General features: G+C 35.1%; 1 protein-coding gene across 4 annotated transcripts in view; it reads left to right on the forward strand.

The window, feature by feature from the left end:
* Positions 1–786: 786 nt before the first annotated feature.
* OGFRL1 (opioid growth factor receptor like 1) overlaps positions 787–22370 on the forward strand; it is a 36800-nt gene continuing 15216 nt past the window's right edge. For 2 of the 4 annotated variants that reach the window (XM_074237318.1, XM_074237315.1), the window contains exons 1-6: positions 788–1764; positions 6971–7057; positions 8089–8170; positions 11099–11177; positions 11283–11349; positions 11475–11620. In XM_074237318.1, coding sequence (XP_074093419.1) covers positions 1507–1764; positions 6971–7057; positions 8089–8170; positions 11099–11177; positions 11283–11349; positions 11475–11620 — 719 coding nt within the window. In that variant the 5' untranslated portion in view covers positions 788–1506. Of the gene's footprint in view, positions 1765–6970; positions 7058–8088; positions 8171–11098; positions 11178–11282; positions 11350–11474; positions 11621–22370 lie in introns of all 4 variants that reach the window. The other 2 variants (XM_074237317.1, XM_074237316.1) reach the window with 2 other exon arrangements.

Consider the following 22370-nt stretch of genomic DNA (forward strand, 5'->3'; position numbering starts at 1 on the left):
TTCATATCAGCTTTGACTCTTGATTTTTCCTTATCCCCTACCTTCCACATATCTAGCTTGTGGCCAGATTTTGTCTTTTCTTTACATCTTCTCAACTTTTTGCAAATTCTGTTTGTGTAAGTTGAATAATGTATAAAATTATTAGTGCAGTAGTACACCTATATAATTTATAAATAATCAAACATACATATTTGGGAGTATATGCTAAACCGTGCTGGAGACTGCTGGTCTACAATGTAATATATCTATTAAAATGTGAGCTCCTTGAGGGGAAGAACCTTTTTTTGTTTGTTTTTTCTTTTTTCTTTGTATCCTCAGTGCTTGTAGTATCTGATACATAGTTAAGTACTCACTAAGTTCTTGTTGGCTGATGACAGTAAGGACTAGACAGAATTCTATAGAAACAAGTTTATGTTAATAGAGATTTGACACATTCAAACACTCTATACACTTCACTCATGCCCGACACACACGCCTCAGAGAGAGATCAGCATGTTACAGACTGGAAAGTTTTGAGTTTTCTCTCTATTTGAGGCACAGGAGAGAGGAAGGAGATTGTGAGAGGAAGGAATTCTGTAAGGATCCTAACACATACCATTTGTAGTTGGACTTCTGCAGTTTTATGACTGTGGGACCCCATTCGTTTTTGTCTTCCTCCTGGGTAAGCAGCAGGAAGGGGAGGAGGAGGGGAAAGCGTAAACAATAAATGTTTGCTGATGGGGCAGCTCCTCAGGGATGACTTCCTGGGAGAACTCTGACCACGTCAGCCTGTCAGTTGTGGCAAGAGTCTCATTGTTGTGTGTGCAGCTACCTGGGACACAGGGCTGGGAGGGCTGGTGGGACAATCCCGGAGGACTAGGAAGGAGGAGCTCTGTTTCCATGAAGGACTTCACTGCCACCCCACAAACTAGGCAGGCCTAGTCGCCCAAGCTGAAACGCGGGGGGTTAAAAATGCCAGCTCCAGGGTTCTCAGAGGTGACGCCTCCCGGGCTCTGGAGGAAGGGCTTCTGGCCTGCCTTCGCTGCCCCCTCCTCTGTCTCCCTAGCCCACGGGGAGGAGAAGGTATCAGATGGGCGGGTTTAAGCGTTTGCGGTGGAAATCCCGAGGCCGCCTGCTCCTCCCTGTGAGTGTGTGCCATTGCCTCTCTCCGCACTGAAGCAGCAGCGGCAGAGGCGGCGGCGGCGGCGGCGGCCAGAGCGGACCTGAGCGTCAGTGCGGTGCTGGGGGTAGCTGCCCCATGCTCTCCGGGAGGCCCTGCTGCCCCGTCCCAGGCAACCCCCAGCCCCCCACTGCTGCCATGCTCGGGCCCTAGCCCTACCTCGGGTCCCCCCCCCCCAGCCCCACCCCCAGCTTCCTTCGGGCTCGGGGCAGCGGCGAGGCCCGTGTGCGTGAGCTGGGGTGGCCGCCGCTGCCTCCCGCCCCGTAGCCCCCTTTCTCCCCCTTGGCCCCCCTCCTCCACCTGCACCTTCTCCCTTTGCAACCTTCGCCTCGGCCGCCGTTTCTTCAATGGGCAATCTGCTAAGCGGGAGCAGCTTCAAGGAGCCCACCACCGTGGAGGACTGCGACTCTACCTGGCAGACGGACTCAGAGCCCGAGCCGGACGAGGAGGACCACGGCCGAGACTGCAGCGGCCGCGGTAGCCGCGAGGGCCCGGGGCACGAACCCGAGCAAGCAGCCGGGCCACCTGCTCGGGCCAGCCCGCGGGCCGAAGACAGCCCCGTGGCACCCGAGGGAGACGCGGACGCCGCCGCTAGCAAGGAGCAGGTACGCCCCAGAGCCTCCCAGCCCGGGAGAGGTCCCGTCCGCTCCAGCCCCAGCCCTCTGTGACCTCCCCTGGCGTGCCCGCTCCCCTGCTCCCGCCGCGTTCTCCTGCAGCCTTTGAGAGCACCTCTGTCCCCGAATGAAGCACCTGCCTTCGCTGCCCCAACCCGATGAAGGACTCCCTGGGAGCCTGAAGGAAGATGCGCCTTCATATTGGGAAACAGGACGCTTCCTTCCCATCCAGTGCCCAGTCTAAAGGCATTTCAGTTATTCATTAATTTATGTATTTATGTTGGGGGGGGGGTGAGCGGGACGGGCTGCGGACTTCTTCCAGCCCCTTTCCTCTCCCCTTGCCTTCCACCACATAGTGTCCAACCCAGAGGTTCTTTTCTCCCCTGGCACACTCCTGTCTGAGTCACCAGGAACTTGAAGGGTGCCCTGCAATTGCAGGCAGGTTGAGAAGTAGGCGTGTGACTGTGACTGTGACTGTGGTTGTGGCTGTGGCTGGAGGCCCAGGCCCGTTGTACATCTGTGCCCATGAATTGTGTTGTATAAGGAAGTTATTTGGAAGAATTAGAGAAAGGCTAATTAGATAAAAATAGAAGGCTATGAAACATCTTCACACTTGTGGAAATTCTCATAAACATATAAAGGCTGACCCTTATATGCTATTTTTAAGGCTTAACTAAAAGATTTCCCTGACCCCAACCCTGTATGGTGTAGTACTCAGTAGTGCTAATCTCTCCATTTTTTTTATGAAGACTTAGAGAAAATGTCCAAGGTCACAAGGGCTAGTAAGTGGCTGGGCTGAAACTTTTGATTCTGAAGTTGAGTGCTCTTTCGACTGTGCAGACTATACTAAAGTCTTTGCCTTTCTTCTCCTGTTACGAGTATTAGCATCAAATTATTTCCAGTTTTCCCCCACTTCAAATAAAAAAAAAATGTTAGAATCGTTCTTCATTTACCCAGATAGTGCATTTTACCTAAGAAATTCAAAGCAGTTTTTCAGGAATAACATCATTTCAGGAAGTAAACCTGACAGTTTAGGTGTTTATATTTGAATTCACAATGCCATATGTAATTTTGCTATGTTTTTCCAAATAAAGAAAATCATGAAGAATATCTAATAAATCACTCAAGAATTTCTAGAAAAAGAGAAATGAAATGGCATATACTACTCACATGAAAAATCACCACCCTAAAGGCTGTTTCACTAAGAAGGGCCAAGCACACAAGACTTTAGAGGCATAAAGGATTGCATATTTCTACTGATCTTTTTGTTGATTGAGAAATTTGGGCTCAGATAACTTGTCTAAGAAAACATAGTTAATAATTGCTTGAGCCAAGATCTAGAACTCACTCTAAATTAAGTCAATAATAACCAATTCTGTTTCTATCTACCTGAGTAGATAGCATCTACAATGAGTAAGAAAGAAAGATGAAGGGTTTGTGACTCTCCTTTCCCAGATCTCCTCAACCAGTATCATTTATTTCCAAAATGTGAAAGAGTTTTCTTGTTTATAAACCTTTTTGACTCTTACCACAGGGACTTCAATTTCCTCTGACCCTTCTAATGGTACCTATTATAGTGTTCTGTATTGCCTTGGGACAACTGGATAAATTAAGATTCACTTGACTGTCAGATCCTCTGTTATCCTGACCCAAGATAGGAAATGTTCTGGCATAGCACTTCATATCCCAAGCTTCTCTAAGACTTTCAACTTCTAGTTTGGTAATGAAAGATGAACAATCTGCTGTTCTATCTACTTGGCCCTACTTTTTTTTTTTGATACTATAGAGAGTTGAGAGTATTTGAATATTGTAACTTCCTCTTCTCACTAACTCTTTAGTTCATATATAACATGCACCTCCCATCCTGCAATTTTGCCACTTTCATTTATCTCCCATTTACTGAAGTTTAGGGGTGCCAGTTAATACAGGATAACCAGATTGAATAAGATCCAAAAATTGTGACTCATTATAATCAATCAGTACCATATATATTAGTGTTTCCCAAATGGACCAAAGATGAATAGCAATAGAAGGTAAAGTTTTAGCAGTCACTGACATATCAAGAAACAAGTCAGTCTTATAGTCAGGAAGATCTATTTATGAGTCTTGCTTCTTATATGTATTTCTCTGTGATTTTGGGCAAGAATTTCTCAGGGAAGTTCTATAACATTATAAGTTGTAGATGAGGAGCCCATCTTTATTGATGGAAAGATATTGCAAATTGGGGGTTCTCCATACTGCTAAAATCACAGGTTCAAGTTAACAAATATCTGGCAAGCTATATGGTATTTACAAATCTTTTACTAACAAAGATCCTTACCTCTTTAAAGTAAAAAAAAATGTAAATCTATCAACCTTAAAAATTGAAAAAAAATCATTCTTCTTTCCCAGATGTTGATCTTGTCCCTTGATTTGTGTGTAACCCAACTGAACTATAATTTGGTTTTTCTCACTTCATACTTTCCATTTCATTTCCTTTGTTTTGTTCTATATTGTTAAAAGTTTCTGTTTTTGTGCTGTGATAAGATTTACCATGAATTTTTGGTTCAGACTTTATTTTAGTCTGCAAAGTAAAAAGGAAAGATTGGGTTTGGATTCCTGGCTCTAGTCTTTATTAGCTAAGAAGGTTGATTAAATCATTTAGTTTTCTGAGCTTAAGTATCCTCTTTAGTCTATGAAATGAGGATCCTTGCAGCAGCTTTTTCATAATGATAGTGAGCACTACATAAATGAGTTATTATCTAGTATCCATGGCTATGCAGGAGACAGTATACATCCATAAGTGATTGGTATCTCAGTGCCCATCCGTTCCAAATCATAAAGCAGGCACTGTCCAAATGCTGATTTTTTTTACCCTTTCCCTACACTAGCCCCTTAATTTTACAAATAAAGAAACTGAGATCCAAGGTCTAAAGTACTTCACCCAAGGATATTATAGGTAGTGATTTTTAAAGGTAGAAATGGAACCCTTTTCTTTTGACTTGAGAAGTGCTCTTTCAGCTTCACCAAAGAAGAGAGTTACATGAACTAACAAAGCAAGTTATCTCATGCTATTTTATTATGGGGTGACTCTTATAAGATTTCTAGACAGACCTATAATTTCATTGGTATATGGAATTCTCCCTGTGCTAATTCTTTCAATTGATTAAAAATTAGCAACTATCTGACACTTAAAGTCTTAGAGATTTGCTTATGCTCAGGGAGGTTTAGTTATTAACCTGACTTTGCTGGCCCTTGTTTCAGAGTCTGGATTCAAATTCAGAACTTAACTGCCTTCAAATGTACTATATTACACTTCCCCTCCTTATATTATGGATGTAGGCATTTGGATTTCTGTTGACTTTTATCTATACTTTATACATTAAAAACCCCAGGTTTTGTTTCTTTTTGTCATATATACATTTAAAAAAATGTTACTGAAGAGACTGCAGCCAAGAATGTTGGGCATTTCTGAGATTAAGGGTTTTTTGCACTTTCACTGAGACCAGGCTATGAACATTATTTTATTAATTTTATTAATGCAATTTCTTGACTTATTGATACTCAGGCTAAGTAATTTGGGGACTTGCTAGGTAGAACTGTCTTCAGATGTATAGTAGGAACTAGAATTTAAGCTTTTTCTACTTATAATAGAGTAGCCAGTGTTCAAAATCAGAGGATCTAGTGTCCAAGTCTATGTACTTGCCATTATTGTGAGGATCATAGAGTGCTAGGCTGGTATTGAAAATAAGGCTGATTACAAAAGCAACAAAGCCAAAGCTTTAACCAAATGCTAATGCTGCAATTGGGTTGTCCATCTGTCCATCTTGTGTCTCGAATACCAATTCTCCTTTTCTAATGACACTTTATAATAAACATATTATTTTTGCATTTCTATGAGGATCTTCAGATATCAAAGCACTTCCAGATACATTTTAACAAGATATTCAGTTTAAGAATATAGTCAACTCAAATCAAAAGACATTTATTCACTATCTACTATGTACTAAGCACTGAGAATAAAAGAAGAGGGGAGGGAAAGTGACTGTGCTCAAGGAGCAATCATATAAAAACTATGTTCAAATATAAATATCTATATATTTTTATTAATCTGTATAGAGGATAAATCAAAGATAATCACAAAGAAGATACTAACATGAAGGAGAATCTGGAAAGGCTTCTTGTAGGAGGTGGGGCATGAAGGAAGGGAAACAAGGAGATGGAGATAAGGAGGAAGGGAATTCCAGGCATTGTGGAAATAGCCAAAGTACCCAGAGTTGTTAGAGAGTAAATCTTATGTGAAGAAAATCAAGAAAATCCAGAGTTACTGGATAACAGAATGTATATGAGGGAGTGATATGTAAGAAGACTGGAACCAAGACTTCATATATAAATATTTAAAAAGACATATAGCTCAAGAATTTAGATTTGGAATAGAGATTAGCTTGTTTTACATAGATTTATGAAAATATATATCTGAATTTCTAACTTTTCTAAGAATAAGATTGAGATATATCACACACACACACATATGTTATTTGAGTTTATAGGTTAATTTCCCTGGAAAAGCTATTAATTGTTTAGCATTTGTATGCATTTTAACTTTGCTGATTTGTGATACAGTATAATATTGTTGACTGAGTAGGAATTATTCATTCATTTGTATTTTTCTTGTGTGGTGCTATAAAATATGAAGCTTATAAGGCTGTTTGGATTTGTTGAAAGTTCTTTTTTCTTTCATAAATATTACTTTACTGCTAGGAACAATTACAGCTTCAATGGAATATTTTCTTTATAGAACTGATTTTCTTTACAGACTTTAGTTATATGAAATAATAAAAATAAAATTTTTCATATAACCTCTTACATAACCTAAAATAATATATGTGGCAAATTATTATTTTTGTTATATTTCTGCTGCATATTGATCTGGTGCATTTGGCCCAGTGAGCTTTGACCTCTCTTGGATAATTATGAAGTTTTATTATTTCAAAGAAAAATTTGTGTCAAATTCAGAGTGACCCTCAATTAAAACAAAAATTTACTAGCAAAGAATTCTTTGATGATGTGAAGAAACAAAAATGATGTTGAAAATGTGTATTTAGGCTTATTATTTCAATCAAGTTAATTCTGAAAATTGTTAAATGAAATAAACATGATATTTAATGACAAATTAATATTCTGTCAGTTAATAAATCTAGTTTTTTTTTAATTTCAGAATGATGATTCCACTGAATCAGCAGCCAAACCAAAAAGAAGCTTTTATGCTGCAAGAGATTTGTACAAATATCGACATCAATACCCAGTAAGAGTGTTATCTAGCATTCTAGATCATCAGAGTTGGAAAAGACTTAGAGGTTGTCTAGGTCAAACTCAATTTGAAGCATCCATCTTATTCTCAATAAGTATTTTTTCAGCCCCTTTATGGACACCTCCATTGATGGAAAAATTCTGCCTGTGGGGACAAACTTTTTTGGGAAAGTCCCAGTTGTAAGGAATTATTTTCTTTATTAAAGCAAGAATTTGCTTCACTGTAAAAGAAATTAATCCCATTAATACTAGTTGGTCCTTTTGGGCTAAATAGGATAAATTTTATCCTTTTTAAAGTGGTAGTCCTTCTAATAACTGGTTAAAGACTATGTCATTTCTTTTGTAGGATAAACATTCCTTGTCCTTTAATCTACATATGATTTTATTTACCCTCATCATCCTCTATCTAAATTGGTTCAAGTTAAGCAATCTTCCTTGAAAAAATGTCATACTCAGAATTAAATATAATGTTTTAGAGATGGCTTTAGTCAGACAGAGCAGTAGATTCTTGAGCAGTGGGTTTTATTTTATATTTCAAAACCCATTTCAAAATAATTGGTTTTCTTTGTAATCCTATGCATTTTGTAGTGCATTTAAAACATTATTTTGAGGAGTCCATAGGCTTCACCAGTTTTCTAGAGGTATCCAGAACATACATAAAAAAAGGTTAAGAACAGTTAGGGTAGAGTAGACCATGGCTAATGCCTTCCTTATAGATATATGAAATGCACTTGCCTTTTTTGACTGCCTTGTTAATATACTTACAACTTGGAGTCTCTAAATAGACATTGGTTTTGTCATATAAATTTCCATTTGCCCATGCCTAGCTCATTCTATACCTGCCCAATTAATTCTATGAAGCTAAGCATATTTTATAACTTATTTATTAAGTTGTCATGTTATTAATATAACTTACTACAACATATTTCTCCTACTTATGATGCAACTAATTAACAAAGAAGCAAAATGCTCAGTTGTTTCTCTTTCTGTATGCCTGTATTTACCAAATGTTGTTGTTTCTTTCAGCAGAACTTTAAAGATCTACGATATCAAAATGACTTAAGTAATCTCCGATTTTATAAGAATAAAATTCCCTTTAAACCAGATGGTAAGTAATTTAATACTTTTATTATAAAACACATTTTAAGTAACAGTGAAAGTGATGATACATGTATCTGTCTTGTATATGACATTCTTTAAAAAAATATATTTGTTTGATAGTTTATTTTTGGTTTGTTCTTATTATGTGACTTAAGGTATCTGACATGTTCCATTTGTAAATATGGTAAACGTCTGTTGCCTACTTATAATGGTGTTTCTTCTAGATGAGAATCATAAGAGTAATAATGATTCAATAGAGTCCCAACTTGAACCCACCTATTTCTACCATATCGCAATTACAGAAACATTTACTTAGTGTCTACCACATGCAAGGAAATGTCTACAACTCTGAATTTTTCTTGGGATATTTTTGAGTTATGAGAAATTGCTGACACCATTTCTGAGGAAGCATGGTTAGATGGAAACATTTTCCAGAAAGCATCATGCCATAATCTCCTAGGATATTTCTGGAGAGAGAGGAGAGACAAAAGAGGTATATAGGATATTTATTTTGTCTCAGTATACTAAAATAATAATCCCACATTGTATATAGTTGTGATATTGGCTAGACTATTTTATATATTTGAACCTCAATTTCTTCATGTGTAAAATCATTGGTAATGATTGATAATGCTAATTCTATCACTAATCTAAAGGCAATAGAAACAATGTTGAACTTAGTTGAAGTCAAGTACAACCTGAATGGAATTCACTTTGAGTTCCTTCACCTTAGTTTTCTTATCTATAAAACAAATAACTATACTTATAGAATTTACCTTACAGGGAATTGTGAGGATTGTGAAGATACAATGAAAAGAATATATAAATAAAATCATTTTACAACCCTAAAATATATTATGAATTTGAGTTTTTTCTTATCTTTTTCACTGAGGTTGAGATTTAAAAGATGTTTGACAAGCATATATTCTCCATTATTATTATTATTATTATTATTATTACATATTTAATAGCTGTCATCTACTACTACTACTACTACTACTACTACTACTACTACTACTACTACTACTACCACCACTACTACCACCACCACTACCAACACTACCACTAACTCTACTATGACTATCACTACTATAACTAGTACTGCTACTCCTACTACTCTACTGCAAATCTAGATTGGAATCCAAGAATACAATGATTCTGCATCATGGCTTGAAATATACTTTGTAATCTCATGAATGAAGGAAGAACTTGGATTTCTTGCTATGCTAGCTGGAACTTCCTAGTGTGCAAGATAGATAGGATGATTAGGATGGGGTGCATGGAAGTGAGTCTTGATGGCATGTATTCTTCAATCTCACTTTAAACCTGTAGAATAACAGTTACTGATCTTTTTTTGCTGTGCTGTTTACTGTTTGGCTGTCTGATGAAACTATGGACTCCTTCTCTTTGTGACCCATTTTGAGTTTTCCTTGGCACTGATACTGGAGTAGTTTGCTATTTCCTTCTGTAGCTCATTTGACAGATGAGAAATTGAGGCAAGCAAGGTGGGGAAAGGGTTAAGTGATTTGTCCATAGTCACACAGATACTATGTTTCTGAGGTATTTGAACTCATGAAGATGAGTCTTCCTGATTCCAATCCAAATTTCTTTGGGATTATACAATAGGTTGAAGTAATTTGTTGTGGTTTTAAAAGCAATGATAATTGTTAACTTCTTTCCAAGAAAAGGCTAAGAAATACATAAAAAGTCAAAGAATAAATATTTAAATTAGTTCTGGTAAGGATTCTAAAAGTTTTAATGATCTTATTGGAAACTGTATGAAAACCCTTGAACGTAGAGTTATAACAATTTTCTTTGGATTTAATAGCTTGTTTTTGTCTTTTCCATTAGTATATTTATTGCTTGGGCTGACTATAATCAGAGAATCTTTGCAGAAATTGTTATGCATTTTATAATCCCTCTAGTAAAGACACCTATTAGAGTCATAGCAATATTAGTGAAGTCATAGGTTTCTGTCAGAATTTTGTACAAGGCATTTTCCTGGATTTTAATGCATATATTATGTAACAGTAAAGAAATCACAAGACACTACCCTTTTTTAACGCAAACATTGTATCTGTAACTATAGCCTTTAAAATCATTATATAATGTAGGAAAAATATTCCAAGATAGCTATGAAGAAAGACTTTTTCCTTTATTTTTAGCATGTCTTCAAGTATAGAAATTCAGAATTAATTCTACTAGTAACATAACAATAGCCAAAGAGGAGAGAAACCATGGGTGGTAGGAGGGAACACACTCAAAAATATTTGGAAAGAGGAGAAAGGAGACATTTAGTGGAGGTGGAAGAGAATAAACATGAGTCATGTAAAAAGATTTTTAAATGAATGAAGTTTTTTTAATATTAGAGAATATATTTTCAGTTGAATAATATCTTAAATTTGCAGAATCATATTGATTACTTGGGGAATTGTTTTCTATTATCTTTTTACATGTTGTCAAGTTATTTATCTATGGATGTGTGGCTTCCTCCTAAGTAGAATGTAAGCTCCTTAAGGGAAGAAATTCTTTGGTTTTTATTATTGTATCCCCAGTGTTAACACAGTATATGACACTTAATAATTTTGTTGGACTAAATTGAAATTTAATGAAATGGAAATGAAATGGAAACCTGTTTTATTTTGAGGGGGCAACATTTAAAAAATTACTCATTTCATCATTAGTGAAATGTAGCATTTTACTCACATATTCTGTATCTTTAGTTTAATATAGATGTATATAGTTACAGAAATTCATGTACAACTATATAGATATATAGAAAGATAGTTATATCTAGTTATCTATAGATATAGTTATATAATGTTTAAATGTAAAACTTGGTCAGTTATTATCTTTGACTGACATGAGTCTTACAGATTATGCTTCAAACATTTTCAAATGAATCTGACTAGTTTTCTAAATATTTACTGTTCAGGTGTTTACATTGAAGAAGTCCTAAATAAATGGAAAGGAGATTATGAAAAACTGGAGCATAACCACACTTATATTCAATGGTTGGTTACTTATTAGCTTTTTTAAAAGCATGACTTGTTTAATTATTTGTGTTAACCAAACTGCATAAAAATAAAACTTCAATTCTTTCTTTTTTTTTTAAACAGGCTTTTCCCACTGAGAGAACAAGGATTGAACTTTTATGCTAAAGAGCTAACCACATATGAAATTGAGGTAATATAAAAATGAGTTTAATTTTTTTATGTACCATATATATATATATATATGGTTAACATATGATAGTTATGGAGAATATGTATCCCAGAGTAATTGTAGCTGAATTTGTTTTTATCTCTTAGGAATTCAAAAAAACAAAAGAGGCAACTAGAAGGTTCTTCTTGGCTTATAAAATGATGTTAGAATTTTTTGGAATGAAGCTGACTGATAAAACTGGAAATGTGGCTCGGGCTACTAATTGGCAGGAACGTTTTCAGCATCTAAATGAGTAAGTAAAGCAGTCTTTTTGAAATCTTGGGCCCCATGCTTTCCAATCACTTGTCCCTTGAAAATCTGCATTAGCAACAGTCAAGTCCTTTCATTTAAGTTATTTTAAAGTATGTGATTTATTTACATATTCCACAAAATAGAAGCAATTTCATTTACCTGAATTTTATTTACCTGAAAAGTGAAAGAATTATTTTCTTGTTAACTTGAAAACTGTTGAAAAAATGTAAAAATCAGTATTTTTGAGTTAGGTTAACAACTTTTTTTGACTGAGAGTTTTAGAATTGTCATTAGTCCTTATAACCAAAGACTCATTTTATTAATATTTTCTTGCTCTGCTTGCAAAATGATTTTTCTTATTAATTGGAAGATGACATCTTTGTTGGAATGCAAAACAGCTTTAAAACATTTTTAGAACATAATAATTATCTGAACTAGACAAGTAGAGATAAGGGGGAAAACACCCATTAACACTAACCTAAACATTTTTTCTTTCCCAAAATACTTCAGAGTTCTATGCATCATTAAATTAAAATTTTACTAAGGCCTTTATTTTATTTGCTTAGTCCTGATTTTCTTAAATATAGGTTTGTACAAAGGATTTTATTAATTCCTTTCTGTAGCATTACTAGACATAATTTCATTAAAATTTTTTCTTATTAAAAAAGAAAACAACTCTGGAAACTTGGGTTTAATACTTTATGTTCTTGATTAGAAGACTCTTAATTTATCAACAAGCTTTAATTAAATGCCTAACATGTATCTGGCATTGTGTTGGGTGCTGGAGATACAAGAACAAAGAATGAAACAGTTTTGACTATAAGGCTTTTACATTTTAATAGGGGAACAATAAGTACATTTGAATGAATGAATGAATGAATGAGAAAGCATTTGCTAAGTGCATGCTAAGAATATAAAACTATACAAAATAAATTTATGTGGTTACCTGATTCATTTAGCATCTTTAAAACAAACTATATGCATTTCAGCCTGTCATGCAATTAGCTGCTTGTGGATATGTGAATTCATTATGAAATTTTAATTCATTTTGTAGAAAATTTAGAGTTTTATGGAACTAATTTATTATTCTTTAGTGTCAGGTTTGGCATCTTTGAAGTTGTCCTGGAAGAATTTCCCTTTTCTAAATACTTCTTCCCTATTTCAAAAATTCAAAAAATATTATTTCAGAGTTATCTTTCCTTAGATTTCATAATTCCTTCCATTCCTCCCTCACCCCCAGCAGAAACACCTCAAAATAAAGCAAAACCAAAACTACAGCCCAATTCTCAATCAGCCATCATTGTCAGCCTAGGGTTCTCAGGGCTTTAGGAGTTTCTGCCAGTTTCACTTTTAGATGAAGAATTTTTCCCTTAAGAATATTTTATTTAAAGTAGGATACTTTGAAGGAGCAATGGATGGCTCACTATTGGCTATAGCAAGGAAAGAAAAATTATATTATAGTAGCATTCTCTTTTTCTTCTACCCCTACTGCTTTGCATTCCTTTCTGTCTTTTGTATTTTTCTTTTATCTTCTCTGGACTTTTAGGCAGACCTTGACTAGTATGAAATATAATGTTAGGAAACAAAACCCCTTTCAGTTTGTGACAGAAGAGACAAGGTATTTGTTCTTTTCCAAATCTAAAACTTAAAAGGAAAGCAAATATTATACTTAAACAAGACCTTTCAACTACTATTTAAAGTATTATCAAAGTACTATCCCTTCTATCTCACAAATAGGTTTAACGTCTTTTAAAATTTGATTGTATCTTTAGATGCAAGTCTCTCTCTCTCTCTCTCTCTCTCTCTCTCTCTCTCTCTCTCTCTCTCTCTCCCTGTCTCCTCCCATATGTAGGTAAATATATGCACATAGGCATATCCATATATCTAGATATAAATACTAATCTATCCTCACTTTTTAGTAGATGCATAAAGGAAAAGAAAAAATAAGTGGCAGAAGAAAATTTATGAACCAATATATTTTCAGGGACCCTGAATAGATTAACTGTTTCATTATCTTCACTTTACATTGGAATATATATATATATATATATATATATATATATATATATATATATATATATATATAACATTCCATAAATCAACAAACATTAAATTCCTATTATGTGCCAGGTACTATGCTAGAGGCTAATGAAGGCAAAAATTAAGACAAAAGAAAGAGTCTTCTGTCTCCAATAATCTTATATTCTTTTGTGGGGGGCAATATGTGCTTAGGAAATAAATATAAACAAATTGTTGCAAGCGAATTTTTAGGGGAGTGGTATGACTTGAACCCAGGTCTTTCCATGACATGACAATCAATAGTGAGAATAATAACATCTTAAACTTTTAAAGTTAATTTCTATCTTCTAAAATCTATTAAGATGTCTTTTTTACCTCAGTTAAAGATGCTAAAGAATTGGCATTTCAGGTAACTATTATGAAATCAAAGTGATAAATTACAAAGGAATAATTCTAATTTGCTATTTATTAAATTTTAAAGACAGCACATTTGAACAGCCTCTCCTCTGAGACTATCTTCTCTCTTCTCTACTTATTTTAAATAGTAGTCTTCTTTTGGGATTTTCCTAGTCACTATATCCTGGTATGTGAAATAGTCATTTTGAAAAAATATACAGATGTGACTTGTTTATGGTTACTTAGTAGTTTTCAAGCTCACAATTTATCTTTGCTACCTTGAAAGTTACTTCTTGCTTTTTCTGAGATACTGTTCCTTTTTTTCTACCCACAATCACTGAACCAAACAAGAAATATACAAGAAAGAAAATGAAACCCCACACATAGAGTGTTTATATATATGCAAATCTCTGGATGTGTGTGTGTGAGTGTGTATATGTCTTGGAGGGTGGGGCAAGTGAAGCCTACCTGACATTTTTGAGTGAAGTTTAATGACTTGGGTCCCATATGCAGAAAAGTAAGACTCTTGGAGCAGCTAGGTGGCATAATGGATAGAGCACTGGCCCTGCAGTTAGGAGGACTTGAGCTCAAATCCAGCCTCTGACAATTAATAATTACCTATGTGACCTTGGGCAGGTCACTTAACCCCATTGCCTTGCAAAAGCTTAAAAAAAACAGGGGTCTTCTATCCTACCCCCAAAACATGTTAAGTAATTTTCAGAAAATGCTGTGCTATTGAAGGAAAAATATCTGTCTTTGAATTATGTGAATTGCTTACAAATGGAACCTTTGATGTATAATATCTTTTCTCTAATAATTCTACCTGCCATCAGAACTCTTGTTCCTATGAATATGCATATTTTATGCTTTGGCTATTGGTTAGACCTGGTCTTATTTAAACATTTTTAGAGAGGAGGGTATACTTATTAAGCTGTCAGTTATCTCTGCTTTTAGAGAGAATCAATGGTGCAAAATAATTAAATAAAAACTATTTATAAATATGTTTCTACAAATAATTTTTGGAATGTTTAATATCTGTTAGACATCAATTTGTAACTCTAATTAGACTATCTGGATTAATATAGAAAATATGATTGTGTACTCGCTATAACTATATCAATTAAACTAAGTAGGTTGCAATTTAGAAACTTGCTTAGGTATCAGGGAGAAGTTAACTATTGTTAAATTACTTCCTATATTGAATTTAAAACATAAACAGTACCTTGCAGGTAATTGAGAGTTGTTTGGTGCTTTTGGCCTTTGAAAACAAAGTTTAGGTCGATGATTCAACAGAACCTGACTCAGTGTAGTTATTTCCCGGACATTTCATTTCTGTCTTTGTGTCTTCACATTGGCTGTCCCCCATGTCTGTAATATACTTCCTCTTCACTAACCTCTCCCTTAGAATATCTAGTTTCCTTTAAGACTCAGCCTCAAATCTAGGACAGTTCTGGGAGACCTGTTATGGACAATGCCATCCACTTCCAAATAAAAAAAAAAGCAAACCAAAAAACTACAGAATCTGAATGAACACTATGTTTACTTGTTCAAAATTTCTCTTATTTTTTCCCTTCATATTCCATGGTTTTCTTTCTTTTCCCCTAGTCCTAAATCCTCATACACAAAATGACTAATGAGTAACCATGTTAAACGCAAATGTACATGCACAATGTTCACTAGATTGTTCTTTGTTGAAGAGCAGGTGATGGGAAGGGAGGATGGAAGAAATTGTGTAACATAAATATGCAAGTGGATGAATGTTGAAAAACCTTCATAACAAGTAACTGGAAAAAGAAAAAAGAAAAAAGGATACTTGTTACTTATTCAGAAAAAAAGATTCAGCCTCAAGTGTCCCCTTAGTCTCTTCTCAAAAATGATCTTGAATTAATTTTGGTTAGTGATGGATTCTGGACCAGTGATTTGACTAATATCGGGAACGCCCAAAGAAGGAAACTGCCATTTCATGTTGGCACGTTCTCTGCCATTTATAGTCCTGGAGAGTTGCCTAGAGTATTGAGGGGTTAAGTGACTTGCCCAGTATTTGTAAGAGGTAGGACTTGAACCCTGGTCATCCTGGATATTTACCACTCTATTCACTACCTTATCATACCCTAGTTTTGTAAATGTGTCTATACATACAAAATGTATATAGTTGCACATATATGTATGCACATATTTGTAAGTGTTTCTTTGTGTTTTATATATAGTATGTATGTATATGTGAGTATAAACATATATGTATGTATATATAGATATACATTTATAGATACATATATTTGTGTGTGCGCATGTGTGCCTATCCTGTTGTTTAGACAATAGAAAAAGATGTAAGCTCTTTGAGGGAGCTTACTTTCTGGCTAAATCTTCATTACGGTCCTATTCTTTCGCCATCTCTGCAAGAATTTTGGACTCTCACTGTGTTTCCTGGTACTGAGAGGTGAACTTTTGTCTTGTTTTGGTGGACCCTAATCCCATGCCATTTCTAGGGCATCTCTTTACCATAAATTCTTCCTCTCATTCATGTTCCTCCTATGGTTATGGTATCCTATTATGGATCTTCTTCCATATTTCAATATAAACTTCCTCAGGAAAAGGGCTATTATATTTGCTTACTTTATATTCTTATTATATAGTGCCTACAACATAATAAGTACCTGATAAATGCTTAATATATTTATCTGAATTCAGGTCAGGGGCTATTTCACTATTTTTCTGTTTCACCAGTGACCAGCACAAGAGCCTGGCACATAATAAAGGCCAAATAAATGCTTGTAGATGGATAAACTATCATTTTAACTGGTAAATCTGTGGTTTGTGAAAGTAAGTCATGCCTCAATTCAGTTTAATTCAATCCAAGAAATGCCTCCCTGGTTTCCTTGCTTTGAGTAGATATTTAAGTCTTCTAAACTTATTTTAGTTAATTTTAGTTGATGAGATTCTGTATTTGTTCAAAGTTTATCAAAGGCATGCAATAGCTAAGAAAGAGAATCGAATAGACATGCTAACTAATTCATTTAGCTTTTTCTCTACAATGTTAGACTATCAGAAGGCAAAGAACCTAGGTCAAACTAGCTAAGTCTCTTGGAGAAATTCATTGTGAGGTATGATCTCATGTTATTTCTCTGCTTTTGTGGAGGGGGTGGTAGGAGAGTCATTTAGATGAAAAGATTTTTTTTTAAATCCTAGTTAAGAAATTGTTTGCTTAATGTCCTTTATATACTAGGATAAAAGAATCCACATAATTCCTATTTTAGTTCCAAGAGAAATTTTCTCCCTTCAGATAATTTATATGCTTTCTGTTGCTAAAAAGCAAAAATCTAAGACAGTGGTTTTTTCTTTCTTTTTTACTTACCTTGTAGAAAATTAGGACTAATTTTATTGTTCTATTATTTTATTCTACTCAGTTCAAGTGCATGAAACTTTCTATACTCTCTTCTTCCTTTAGATTTACTTTGTTATATTTTATCTTTCAATACCTTGTCTCAGATTGTGTTCTATTCTATAAATCATATCAAGTCCTATAGGAAATAAGGTACACATTTTAAATGTAAAGATTTTATTATATAATGCCATTCTTGGTATTAGCTACCAACAGAATGATCTTAGAGGATGTCATAAAACAATGATGAGCTGATTCAAAATAGATTGAATTCTTACTACTATATGGTCATCCTTTCATTCATATACTCTACAAAATAACTCTTCTAAACAATTTTTTCTCTTCATGTTCCAAATATCATCCCCACACCCCCTGCTTTTAGCAAATTACCTTTTTTCTACTTTACTGATAGAACCCAATGTCATATGTCGTATGAACATCTTCATCTCCCCTACCCTCTCCTTAAAAGTTTTTTTATAGTTTTAATGTCAAATCCTTATTTGTTTCATACGAACATCTTCATCTCCCCTACCCTCTCCTAAAAAGTTTTTTTTATAGTTTTAATGTCCAATCCTTACTTGTTTCCATTTAAAATGTTAAGGTGATCGATCCATCTACTTTCCAAAGTTGTTCAATATTTTTAAGCCCAGGATCATATATATGCCCATCCACTTTATGAACTTGCTTCACTGATTATATGCCTTTCTTTCCATAAGAATATCCTAATTTATTGGATTCTTCCCTGCTATATGCATATATATATAATATGCATATATATATATATATATACTTAAATATTTTTCATTTTTAAAACAATATAGCAAGGAAGATAAATAACTATTCACTGAACTCTGCAATCTCCTTAAGCTGTTGTCTTATCTTCACCTTCCTCGATAAGTTTCCTGAAAGAATTTCATGTGGTATCTGTCTCTACTTCCATAACACTCATTCACTCCTCAATACTTTATAGTGGGGTTTCTAACTCAAAATGTTTCCAGACTTTAACGGCTAAATTGAATGTTTTTTTCCTTAGTTCTTATCTTTATTTGAACCTCTTGACTTTTAGAATTTGCCTCCTTATTTCCTTTCTTGTTTCTCTATAACATATCTTTTTCCAGCCTCTCTAGAGTATCTAAACTGTTCCTTCCCAGTTTCTTCCATTAGTGCATTTATCTCCTGCCCCCTAAAGGAGAGTGTTCTTCAAGGCTGTTGTCTGGGCCTTCTCATCAATTCCTATGACATATTACAATGTAAATGACTTCCTAATCTGATTTCCTAATTGAGATCCAATCCCATATTTCCAACTGCTTGCTGGATATTTTTTCCTCGGATGTTTCATTGCTTTATTAAACTAAACCTATCCCAAACGTATTTACAGCCCCCTCCCCCCAAAAAATCCCCTAACTTTTGACCCTTTTCAAAACTTCCCCAATTTCATTTTTGGCACCACTGTTCTAAGTCACCAGGTTCAAACCTTTAGAAACATATTTGACTCATCATTCAATGTTATGCTTGATATCCAATCACAATCAAGTCCTGTGAATTTTTACTTACTTCTTATATTCAAACTTTGCTCTACTCACTTGACCATTAGTGTAATTCAGTCTTTCTCATCCCAATAAAATTTTCTTCTTTCTTCAGATGCTCCTAGAAAAATTTTGTATGGATTTCCACATTGCACTCATTCCCATTTTGTATTTTACTTTCTGAAGAAACAGCATGACATACAAGGCTAAATTTGGAATGTGTTGTAGATTTGGAATAAGGATTGATCTAAGAGGGAGGGTTTGGATTCCTTGACTGCAACTTAATAAATACTATAGTAGGAAACTCACCTGTCTCTGAATTTTAGTTTTCCCATTTGAGAGATATTTGGAGAACAGGAGTAATAAGAATAGTGCAGTTGCACTAACTCAGAAGGTTGTTTTGGGTACCAAATGAGATATAGGTACAGTGTTTCACAAGTTATGGAACACTCATAAGTATCAACTATTAAAGTTTATATCTGTAACTGAAAAGGTCTTTAGCTGCCTTTTCCCACTTGTAGATTTGAGCATAGAGATGTAGAAAGAACAAATAGTAAAAAAAGGCTTCTCTTGACTGTTAGATATATTGTTTTCTTTGGAACTATGACAAGAAAGACCAGAATGACAGTATTTACCAATAATGGTTTCACTAATCAAGAATGAAAGTTGGAGGTTCAAAGACAATCAGATACCACCATAATTCTGACCATAAATGATGGCAACTAGCAATCTGACTGCATTGTTCCCATGACCTGGTGGGTAGCTGGGAAACCAAAGTCCTCCGTTTCTGGGTGGGAAGTAGAGTTGCAGAGCTGAGTAGCATAGATCATTGAGCTATAGGTTAGCTTTGTCCTATGGTCAAAGCCTTGTCACCAAATAATACCCTACTGACAATTTTGACCACTGAGAGACAGATTAACTTTTTGAAATGTCATAGATTTGTCACCAAAAATTCCATATCATTACTTTATTCAGCATTTCTGATGTCATAGTGCCTTGATTACATGGGAGGGATCAAATCTAAATGACCAAAACCTCCCAGTATATCCAGACCATCACCAGTAGTCCTGTTTCTTGTACTAACAGATCACAAGGTTCTGGAAGAGGCAATGAGAAGCATTTCTTTGCATAGCATTCCACTCATTTTAATTAATAAAGTGAATATCATGCCATCATACAATTGATGTCTTGGTCCTTTTCAATTATGAAGGACAGCAATCGAATTGGTAAGAATTAAATATTTGATTGGAGAAGGGGAGGAAAAAACCAAGGCTCGAACTAGTTGTCCTGGGGATATGTGATTCCCAGTCTTATACCTTATTCCACTCTTTATATCTACAGTTCAGTGGGCATTATTGTTCCTAGCATTCAACAATCCATCTCCAACCCTCCATTTTCATTAACTGTTTCCTATACTTGGAATGTGCTCCCTGATAATTTCCATTTCCTGCTTTCCTTCAAATCTTGGTTAAAATATCATCTTCAAGTAGTGTTTTCTGGTTCTGAATGCTAGTACCTCCCTCATTATAACCCAAGATTATTTCCAGGTTAGCCTGTATATATTTTGTTTACCTCATAATTACTTGTCACATTATAGGTAGATAGCATTCATTTTATTTGATATGAATAATGGTTCTCTGAGATTGATTTTATTGAACCATCCAGAAACAATCATCCCACATGTGAATTCCACAAGTCAAGTCAGCTATCAAATAAAATGAATGAATCAGGCTTTTCCTGAACATAGTTGTATGTGTATAAGCACTGATTTCAATAGTTGGAAAATACTTTTAATGTAAAAGCCACTAGAAATAACATGTCTGTGACTAATTTGGAACTATAGTTATACATGTATTTTATATATATAAAATCAGATTACTTGCTGTCTTGGGGATGGGGGAGGGAAGAGTGAGAGGGAGAAAAATGTGGAATTCAAAAGCTTACAAAAAAAATCAATGTTGAAAACTTTACATGTAAATGGAAAAATAAAATGAAAAAGAATTGGGAGCAAGAGAGCATGAAGTTTGTCCTTGATGGACATCAAAGAAGTGATGCCATGACAAGCACATGAGTTGGATTTGAGTTGGGGAGGGGTGCTATGCTAAGTTACCAGCCTCACTTTCTCTTCCAGAGCCATCTGAGTCCAGTGGATGGATATGAATCAGGACCACTGGAGATGGTCCTGGATGTGAGGCAATCAGGGTTAAGTGACTTTTCCAAGGTCATAAGCTAGTAAGTGACAAGTATCTGAGTCTGGATTTGAATTCCCATCCTCCTGACTGCAGGCTCATGCTCTATCCCCTGTGCGACCTAGCTACCTTTGGCAGAGCAAAGATAAGAGAGAAAGAATTTGGGAACCTGGAAAAGGATGCTGAGATATTTAAAGGCAGTCTGAAGACTGTGTATACTTAGTTATATAAAGAGACTTTGATGAAGAAAACAAAGTATTAGATTTTAAAATGGGAGCAGTCTTTGGGATGTGGCAAAGAGTGATCACTAGTCTTTGGAAAAGCTGGAGAGAATGCCATGCAATAGAAGAAAATTATAAGGTCATTGAATTTGCAGCAGCTGCAAATAAGGTAGTCATGTTTTTTTCTTCTTTACTGTTTTCTTTGCTAACAAAAATGAAGTGATTTTTTTCCCCTTCATTCTTTTCCAATTGCTTAATTCTGCTGATTTTGCTGATCAACTCCTCCAAACTGCAGCTGGCAGCATTCAGCTGTGTCAGCCCTTGTTATGCTTGTACAAATCACAATTACAAAAACAGTAATGTTTTTACAATTAAGTGGTTAGCTGTACTATTGACTCTTAGAATATTTAATAAACAAATATTAATTCTTCCAACATCACTGGGAATAATTCTTATTCTGTCTGTTTTTCTAGTAGAAAGCATTAAACAAAGAATTTGTTTTTATTTGAGACTTGTTTGATTTTTGCATAAATCAGCAAATATTTTTTGATATCAAGACTTTGTAGCATGTTATAGGGGAAAGACTGTTAGTTCTGAATTTGAATCATAGTTCAAATATTGAGTGACCTTGAACATTTCTTGGAATTCTTGGACATGTCTCCAGCATCAGTTCTCTATCTGCAGTTGAAGGGGATGGACATAATTACCTCTGAAGTCCCTTCTAATTAATTCTATGACTGTAGGAATAAGGACCTGTGACTTCATTGACATAGGGAACTTTCAGATGAGGAAACCCCATCATTGCAAGTCAACACCTCTGCCACTTAGTCTCAGAAAGCTGCCTAGAGAGGTTGTATATTAGAGGGTGGCTAGAAGGTCAGCTCATTACCCACTATCCTTGCCTTCAAGGGTCCTTTTCTATTTAGAGGTAATGTGACATTTCACCTTTTTACTTGTCCATAAAACTTTTCAAGTTGTTTTAGTTCCTTGTTTTTTTTAATCTGCTTTTTCCTGATTGCTC

Source organism: Macrotis lagotis, chromosome 5 (genome assembly GCF_037893015.1).
Source record: "Macrotis lagotis isolate mMagLag1 chromosome 5, bilby.v1.9.chrom.fasta, whole genome shotgun sequence".
NCBI lineage: Eukaryota > Metazoa > Chordata > Mammalia > Peramelemorphia > Peramelidae > Macrotis > Macrotis lagotis.